The sequence below is a fragment of the Phoenix dactylifera genome, chromosome 1, assembly GCF_009389715.1.
Source record: "Phoenix dactylifera cultivar Barhee BC4 chromosome 1, palm_55x_up_171113_PBpolish2nd_filt_p, whole genome shotgun sequence".
In the NCBI taxonomy this organism is placed as follows: domain Eukaryota; kingdom Viridiplantae; phylum Streptophyta; class Magnoliopsida; order Arecales; family Arecaceae; genus Phoenix; species Phoenix dactylifera.
Window position 1 is genome coordinate 17,056,237 of NC_052392.1, and position 9,730 is coordinate 17,065,966.

The window sequence follows — 9,730 nt, forward strand, 5'->3', positions numbered from 1 at the left end:
TGATGGGATTGTGTAACTGAACATGCTAATATTTCTCATTCTTACAGGCTCTTCACAAACGTCAGGGATTCTTTAGGACTAACATATGATGTATCCTTTGAACTAAGCCTTTTTGATAGGCTGAAACTTGGATGGTATGTGATATCTGTAACTTCTACTCCTAGTAAGGTATGTTTAACAATTTTAGCTTGTCTTCAAGTAATTTTCTCTCCCATGTGTGCTCCAGTTTCTCAAAATACCAGTCTTTGTCAGGTTTACAAAGCTGTTGATGCATGCAAGAATGTTCTTAGAGGTTTGCATACTAACAAGATTGCCCAGAGGGAGCTGGACCGGGTTAGTGAATCTCTAGCCTATTATTTTTAATTCTGAACAATGAGCGAGTCCTATGAGATGACAAGGTTATATATTTGTAAATAAGATCCTTATTTTGGACTGGAAAAGTTATTAACCAACTAACCTTTTGTTATTTTTGTAATAAGTTGGTGATTTGAAGAATGTATGACTAAAAAAATTAGATTCAGTTAAATTGCAGATTAGTTTAAGAGGGTTTTAATTGTCAGTTATTTAACTAACGCACCACCTGCAAGCTTGTTCCTCTTTACATTGAAACAGTTAAAACATCACCGAGAAGTATCTGGATCAGATGCTTTACAATAAGAAATTGAACTTCTTATAAAGTTCTATGCACTTTATATTTTCTTCAGTGAAGCATTATTTACTCTGTAAAACTCTCTCAGTACTATATTCAGAAGTCTTTTTGTGGTGTCTTAAGTCAGTTGCTTATGATATATGTGATTGTCAGCTAGAATACATTTGAAAAGAAGCTTTTACAGTAATTATCTTAGAACTGTACTGGGTATTTCATTATATCGTATGTTGTTTCTTATGCATATGTTTGTACTATGGACTCGCATTTGGTTTTTACAGGGATCACTTACATCAGATTTTATTTATGGCAGGCAAAGAGGACCCTGCTGATGAAACATGATGCTGAAAGCAAGTCAAATGCTTACTGGTTAGGATTGTTAGCACATTTACAGGCTTCATCTATTCCAAGAAAGGTAAGTCAAGCAATATATTGATCTGTTAGTTCTATTCGCAGATATGTTTCTTATCATTTCCACCACCAAGCTTTCTTTGGTTCTCTGCTTTGGTTGGTAATTGCACATGTACAGAACAGAATGCGTTATCTTTTTAGTCTCTGGCTGATCATGTAGTTCTCATAAAATAGTCATCTGAATATTGCCATACACATCAGCAAAAAAAGGTTAATTCCATTGATGTAGCATTCTTTTCTAAATGCCAGTAATTCCTGTTTTTGGCTATATTCTCCATCACGTTTACTTTAGTCCTTTCTTAGAACCGCCACCTAGGCCTTTATGGTCTTTCCCTTGCCATCACAATACTATATTTTTTTGTCAAAAAAAAAATCATAACACCATGACCTCTTTTGAAAATTATTAACACTGCCTATCCTCCGTACTCTCATCTTGAGATGAGATGTTAGCCCTTAGTACATACTCCTTATATATTACCATGTCCATTTGTCGAATTTATTTTCTGTTTCTGCATCTCTCTCTCTCTCTCTCTCTCTTATATGCATGAAAGCACCTATGGAGCATGGACACGGGTATGAGATAATACGGATACCAACAATAATATGTAAAAAAGAATCTATAAAGCATAATAGGATGTCAAAATAACATAATCTATACTTTATTTAATAACATCAACTTCTGCAGTCTCATCATCTAGTTACCATACAAACCATAGATCCTACTCCATAAAATATTAACATCGTAAATTCCAACTTTGACCATTTATCATGAAAAGGTTAACACTAAACAAAGAAAGAAAATACCCTTCTCATTTTTGGAGGTATTGATGAAGTATTCAAGTATATTCGAGAAATATCTTGTGTTTCTTAATTTTTGAACAATGGGAAACTTTTAAAAAAAATGTAAAGACTGGGGCCTTGGCGCAACGATAACGTTGCTCCATTGTGACTTGAAAGTCACGAGTTTGAAACATGGAAACAACCTCTATACATGTGGGGATTCGGTTGCGTAGATCCGACCCACCCTGCAATGGCAGAGACCTCATGATTGGGCGGCCATTTTCTTTTCTTTCTTTTTTTTGAAAGGAAACTTAACAAAAGTATTGGACATGTATCTGAGAAAAATGCAACAAGTGTTGGTTTCAACTACTTATCTGATATGGACACCACATATGATTTGAAGTATCTATGCTTCATGCAGGGGCTCACATGTATGGATTTATGGATGCATGCATTTATGTTCATGCTAAGATATTTAGTTGTCGATGCTGTAATTCAGTTCTATGAAGAAACAATTTATGAACCTTTTTCCCAGTTCGATATGACACACAGACTTAAATTTCATTGTATGCTGCCTCCCAATATTCAATTCATAGAATCTCTTCGTGTCACCCTCTTAAAAAAATTGGAAGCAGCCTGATCATTCTTTTATGTGTCAATTTCTGTATGTAATTCTTATTGTTTCGTGAATCTTGCTCTTTTGCACTCTCTTTTTTTTTGTTTTGCATTTGTAATAGTCTCTAATGGAATTCAGGATATTTCGTGCATCAAAGACTTAACCTCATTATATGAAGCTGCAACAATTGAGGACATCTACCTTGCATATGAACATCTGAAAGTAGATGATTCTTCTTTGTTTTCATGCGTTGGAGTGGCTGGTGCACAGGCAGGTGAAGATACATCTGGTAAGACATGTATGGCACATTCTAATGCTCTTAGTTTAAATAACTGGGTTGTTAAGTTGTTCATCTCTTCAACTCATAGTATGTGATTTTTCCTTTAATTTATTTGGAGCTTTAAAAGAAATTCCCATGTTGCAGTTATATTTTTTTTCTCCTGATTTCTGATGCTGGGTTTTGCTTTCTCTGAGGGTTTAAAACTATAAAACTCCAACAATTTTCAGTTCATTTTAGGTCACTGATGTCCATTTGAAACAATATATTTTTCTTTTCTTAAAAAGAAAAAAAATGAGATAAAGCAGGGAACATGAAAATTACATGAAAGGAAACTAGACTTGCTAGAAAGTTCTCCAGTACCTCTAGTCTCGCAACTAAATAGTAATCATGGGGAAGTATGATTGGAATCAATTAACTTTGGGTGAATATTCTCATAATTCATCATTTTTACATGGCTGGCCATTAAAAGGAGAAACCATATTTTACAAGAAGACTGATCAAGATCTTGAGCTGCGCTGAGCACTTGCACATTTTAAATGATGCCCAAGTAATTGATATCTTCATAGTTCTCCTGGCTTGACATTTCCTTTCTGTAATATATGGTGCATTTGGATGGATTTTGTTGCAGGCATGTATCTGAGGATCTTTGTTTGTCGAATCATTTGCTTTTTTTGTCCAATACTTTTATGATAATAACAATACAAAAAAGACCACTTGGCTGTCACACCCTTCTCACTAACAAGCTGTAAAAATCCCCCTCCAAATGGACATATTTATTCCTCTGTGAGTGGTTTATTAGGCCTGTCTTTAGTTGTCCAAAATTCTATGATAATATCAATCTAAAATTGCTTTATATTGATTTTTCCTCTCTTTAACATCATTATTTTATTGTTTAATAGTTTCAGATGACGAAGAATTAGATTTGGGCCATCAAGGGGTCACTCCCATTGGCCGTGGTCTATCGACAATGACAAGACCCACAACCTGATTCCCTTCAGAACATCCATTTTTCCCTATAACTTCTAAGCATCAGGAGGTATGTTACTTGGATTTATGCATGTGGATACTTGGGCTTTGTTGACAGTATGCAGCGATGATCACCAAAATTATTGTCTTCGTTTTGAAAGCCTGAGGTATTTCATGAATTGAAACAGATATTGGCAGCTTCATTCCCATGACAAAAAACTTTTGAAAGCTTTCCCATTTAAAACATAAAACGCTGGGTCACTGTTCTTCTGTGCTAATTCCATAGGGCTTTCATTCTTCAATTTCCATCAGAACCTACACAGAAAGTCTTAAATTTGCTTGGTGTACAAGAAAGAATGAACTCAACTGAATTAGCTGACAGAGTAAACAAATTGATAATCTATGAGAACTTTTATTTGCATAAGGGTGTTGCATTGGCAATGCAATATACTGTAGTTTCAGCTTGAGAAGCAAACAATGATTGGTGCCTTCTTTCATCTTCATAAAATTAGATTGATAGTGTGGAGATGACTGTGAAAGGTTCCATATTTAGATTTGTTATGGTCAGGGCAATGAATTGGTAATCTTCCTCAAAGCAGAAACATACGGATCCTTTTATGGTCAAATTAGGGATATAACCTTTCATGGGTCAAATTGTGATATAACCTAACAACCCACATACAATAGTTTGGGGTGGGGGTGGCGTGAGGCTGCAGAGCATAAAAGTTATTTTGTCTTCAAGGAAAAATAGAGAATAGCTATAGCAAGGTCGATCGCTCTCCTCTCTGTTAACTTAAAACCATAGTTCTTTTTTCTGTGTATTTGTTTTTGTGTGTGTGTGTGTGTGTGTGTGTGTATGTGAGAGAGAGAGAGAGAGAGAGATTTTACTTTTAGAGAATGCTCAACATATTAGGACATCCTTTAAATTTGTCCAAATATGGGGATCTCTTTTGCGGGTCAAATGGTGATATAACCTAATAACCCACATACAACAGTTGCGACCATGGTTTCAATAAAGCCACTTAAGTATGTGGTGCATGAAGGCATGAAATTCCAAATCTGCGTGATCTCACAGCTGCATTGCAATTGTAAGGTGTCATTGGAGATATGGGAAGGGTACTGAACCTATTAATTTTCTTCTATGACCAAAGTTTGTCATCACAAATATGACCATGTGAACCTGGTTCTGTGCTTGCACCTCCATGTTTATGTATCTGCATGTCATGTTCCCAAAAAAATTGCCATGCAACAGGAACACTGTAAAAATTTCTTCTTTGCATAATGGTTGTGTAGATATCGTACACCTTTAATGTGTGTGTGTGTGTGTGTGTTTGTGTCTTTATTTGTGTGCAATATATCAATGGAATGAGTGACACACTTGCATGCTTGGTGCCTAACAGCGCAGCAACTGACTTCCCAGCGATCTCTTTGGAGTCCTTATGCATTATGATAAATTCCACACAAGATAGCTGTCAGCAGTGCGCCACACAGAATGTCACTATTGAATTTGAAAAATTTTATTATTTATTATTTTATGTATGTTTATGTATATAAGCACACAAAATACATTATTCTTCAAAGAAAATCTTCAAGCTCATTATCTGTTTGAAGTTCCATTTTGCCTGTAACACAAGTCTCCTCAGATGTTTTTGTTAGCAATCCAGATGATAGGATCATTAAAGCCTATCTTGTGATCTCTAGCACCAAAAGTGAAATAAAGAGGAATTGGAAACCAGCAATTGGCAGAGCTGATGTTATAGCTTATGGCAGATGATGAAGACTGGAAGATGGTTTTGGCAGCTGATTTGAAGATGATGCTATAGTCAACGAACAAGACTTGTGATTCGAAGTGTTAAGACAACATGTCATGGGACGGATCGATTGGGGTATTATGTTAGATATCAAGCATTAAATGCTTGACATATGGGAACAACATGATTCTTGTTGGTGCATGACAAATTAAATACCCTTACTGATTTGCACGTATAATGGCAGTTGTTTTGGAAGCTATTTGTCTAATTTTAAGCAAGCAGGGATGACAGGAATTTCTCCTCATGGGTCATCTAAGAGGAGGATCAAATCTGTTATCCAACATCGAATCAGAAAGCAGGCCTTTTCCCAACTTACTCTTTAGACCTTTCAGCCTTGTCTAGAACAGGCTCCAAAAACTAGCATGGTATTTTCTGATTAATCTATTGGTTTCCTTAACGAAAATGCGCAAGTCAACCGGCAGCCACGTTTCCATCTAGTTATTTTTACATTGTTTATATAGTTGTTTTTTAATTTCTTTTGGGTCTTAAGATCCATTCCATTTGCAGAGCAATCTTGCCTCGCCTCATTTGGCTCAAAACCACAAATGGAGAAAATGTGCATGAATAAATTGATGCAGTATATGGATATATGGATGTTTTTATATTGGGTTGGGTGGGTTTGGGTCATAAAGTTATCATAAAGTTATCTAATCCATATATTGGCGTATATTATCATCAATTGGTTGTTCGATTGGTGTCCCAACAGATTTGTCGTCCAAGCCCAATTACAAATAAAAAGGGGGCTGGACACAGCTAATAAATTCACGTTGGAAGGGACAAACCAACTGTAATGGTATTGGCTCAAATTATAGGGACCGAATCCATTTGCCATAAAGCAGTCTACACCTCCACTCCAATGTGCAACAGTGAATGTAAATACAACTCACTCTGCTTGTCTGTTCGCACTGGTGAACTGCGAATGGATGTTGAGGGTCGAAAATATGATCCATTCATTTTTCTCCTTACCGGTAGGTGGAAAAAGCTACAATCTCAGTTACTCGAGGAATGCTAGCGATTAAATCAATGGTACTATGCAGCTTGCGTGGCAACCCAAAGGTGAACTTAAAGAAAGATATTGATGATCGATCCCGGTCTAGTTTTTCATATATGGTCTTCTGCCGCTCTTGATGTTGAAGATATTTTGGTCTAGTTTTCAAATGCGTTCCTACCTGTTTAACAGGAAAGTAAAAATATGCAAATTTGGTCTACTTTAAGAGAAACCTTACTAGAAATATGCAATTCTACTCCCTCTGTGCATCCAGTCTAAACTCTTTGCAACTAAAAGGTAATATTGGATGAGTGTTGCTTTGCAGCATAAGTTTATATCTTGTCAATTTATAGGGCTGCATCCCTTAACCCACTAATTGGTCATTTAAAATACATGGCAGAAGCCCCACTTTAACCTCACTGCCTTTGGCTTGAAACAGAACACCAACATATGCAAGATCGAAAAGGTTGACAGCAAATAACTAACCAACACCAAGGTGTCTTGTTTCACGATAATAGATACGACTCTTGGTTGTGAATGCAGCATCCATAGATGAATGCAGTGTCTTGTTTCACAATAATAGATATGACTCCAGGTTGTGGCCAGTCATTTAAGACTACCCTAGACTCCTAGAGGCAAGCACTTGTATCCCTTAATATATATATATATATAAATAAATATATAAAATTGTAATACAGCATCTTTATCCAGCAATAGTAGGTGTGAAATGACAATAGCATGCAGGCTTCCAAAACATCAGTTACTTTTCACCAGGCAATTTAGTTAGAACTACTAAAAAAACACGGAAGCATACTTCAATGAAAAAAGGCAACTATTACCAATTTCTTTGCCAACTCCGCCTCTTTCTTCTGGTAAGAAGTGTCATTTCCAAGAAAGAATGATGAGCTATCAGTGTCAAACATTGTGTTGTGTTCTTCTCTGTCATACCTGAAGAATTGCCAACATTAACAACAAAAAGAAGAAAAAAATAGGTTGTTAAAAGAAGGAAGTCAAATCTTACAAATTGATTCATACTGAATCAGAGAGATAGGGGGCACTTTTGCAACTTCTATAAGCAACATAATTCCATGTTGCCAACTGAAACCTCCCTAAAAGCCATAGGAAACGGAAGGCATTTGTAGTTGGTTCAGATAATCAGAGCATGCGATGATTTGCTTAATTTAGATTTCAAACTGTCCAAATATAATCTAAAACTGTCCAAATAGACATAAGAAATGATTTTTTTCCAACCCAAGTTAACTACTTCTAAGGAGTATTTACTATCAGTTTTTGACATCAATAATGAACCTCAAGTTTTATGCGTTAAAACATGTAAATGGGTTGTTTGAAAAGCCTATAACAAAGTTGTCATCAGTGCAAATAACAGTTTGTTTCAAGCATTTCAGTCTACTGGGAAATTTATAAAAGTTCCTTTTTATTCTAAAGATGAAAAGTTTGCCAGGTACCATGCACGATCAGCATTATAATCCATTTCTTGACGCATCTCCTCAGTGATCACATAATCTCTGTAAGAGTCTTGATCTACAGAGTCTCGATCAGCGCCATGGCCCTGATAAGGCAGACAGAGAAAGCATCATAATGAAAAATTAGTGCATGCAATGGTCATGTAAATGAATGAGTAAATAAATAAAGCATATTTAACAGAATTAGAAAGTAAAGTCATATTCAATAGAAATTCAAATATAAAATTACATGATGAGATGAAAATAGGAATATCAAAGCAGAAAATTTTACATTATAATCATGATGCAATAAAGGCCATATAAATTGATCTTTCATTAACTTGCTGGAATTTTGGACTCTGTCCACTGGTTTTTTGTAAAGTACTATTCTAATATTACAACATATAAAGAACACAGAAATTATTCTAGGAATGTAAATACATGCCAGAGACTGAGATATTTAATAATAAAGCATCAAAAATGCAGGTCTTTGATTGGGATATGATAACTTATCTAGAAGAAGAAAATATTAACAGTTTACCTAAGTGAATATTGAGATCGTAAATCCCATGCCAAAACTATGCAAATGTGAATGTGCACAACAGCCCGCATACATAAGAAAAATAATGTGATCTTGCCCTCCCACACCCAAGCAGACTTTTCTCCCAGTCTTAATCAGTTGACCAGCCTTAGCCTAGAAGATAATCTCAAATGCCAGTCTAGAAATTGGCTACTGGTGTTACTTCAAGGGAACTTCTACTTCTCCCTATTTTCTGATCTCACATGTTGTGGCATGTGTACTGGCACATTAGGGCATGCCCATTGGCGGAGAAACTTGAAAACTTTATTTGAGCGACGACATCATTCATCCATGCCCCCACTGGCCACGAACAAGGTTCTAGGTACAGTGCGCCAATGGGCATACCAGTCACTCACGGAAACAATGCTTGAAAGCTATGCTAGAAAATGTGCCTACGATGCAAGGAGGGAACATTTTTTGTTCAAGGATACTAAAGAGGAGTTAAAAATTTGTTATGTTGGACCTGGCTTAAGTGCTGGTATCAGCCCAGCATAGACCAGCATGACTGGAATTTGAAGCCATGTCCATGAAACAAGTTATTTCACGCCAATGTGCATAATAAGCTTTCCAAATGGCATATAGGCAAAATATTTCTCCTTGTGGCTCCAAACTCTAAAATCTCACTCTTGAACCAGCATCTGCCTCCTAACATTTCAGATCTCCTGAATCAATCATCTGATAATGCTAAGATATTCCATCATGACCAACCTTAGTTCAATTTAAGTTACATTGTTTGTATGCCTGCTTTTGTTATGCCTCCATGTATCATGTGCTTTCCAAAACTCAACCAAATGCAAATTGTTGTTTTCTAGCCCGATGATATCAAGCCTCGGAGTTACTACCAAACTCTGAATCTTTCGCTTTCTTTTCCTTTTTTAGTCAAAGCAACATTTCTTTTCATTCGCCGATAACTAAAAAAACTTTAAACAGAACCCTCAACCTGCTTCCATTAGAACTTCATTCCACAACCGGGAGGAAGTGGAGCACCATTATGCTTTATCACGGAAGGCAAAGAATTTTTGGTAGCCTATCAAGATGGCATGAGAATTGTCCGCCCTACACTCATCTCCCGAGTATACAATTCAACAAGAATCACATCCGGCAAAATACCCACTAGTACCCGTAACCTAGCAAATAACATACATTCATTTTAGGGATTTGTGAATTAAAGAATAGATAGACATCTACT

General features: G+C 36.2%; 1 protein-coding gene across 9 annotated transcripts in view; it reads left to right on the plus strand.

Moving 5' to 3' along the window:
* Positions 1-5,705, plus strand: part of LOC103701430 (stromal processing peptidase, chloroplastic) — a 60,759-nt gene extending 55,054 nt beyond the window's left edge. The window contains exons 20-25 of one of the 9 annotated variants that reach the window (XM_026802346.2): positions 48-168; positions 253-333; positions 960-1,061; positions 2,592-2,751; positions 3,633-3,769; positions 5,343-5,705. In XM_026802346.2, coding sequence (XP_026658147.2) covers positions 48-168; positions 253-333; positions 960-1,061; positions 2,592-2,751; positions 3,633-3,721 — 553 coding nt within the window. In that variant the 3' untranslated portion in view covers positions 3,722-3,769; positions 5,343-5,705. Of the gene's footprint in view, positions 1-47; positions 169-252; positions 334-959; positions 1,062-2,591; positions 2,752-3,632; positions 3,770-5,099; positions 5,316-5,342 lie in introns of those variants that run through there. The other 8 variants (XM_026802348.2, XM_026802347.2, XM_026802349.2 and 5 more) reach the window with 8 other exon arrangements.
* Positions 5,706-9,730: the final 4,025 nt, after the last annotated feature.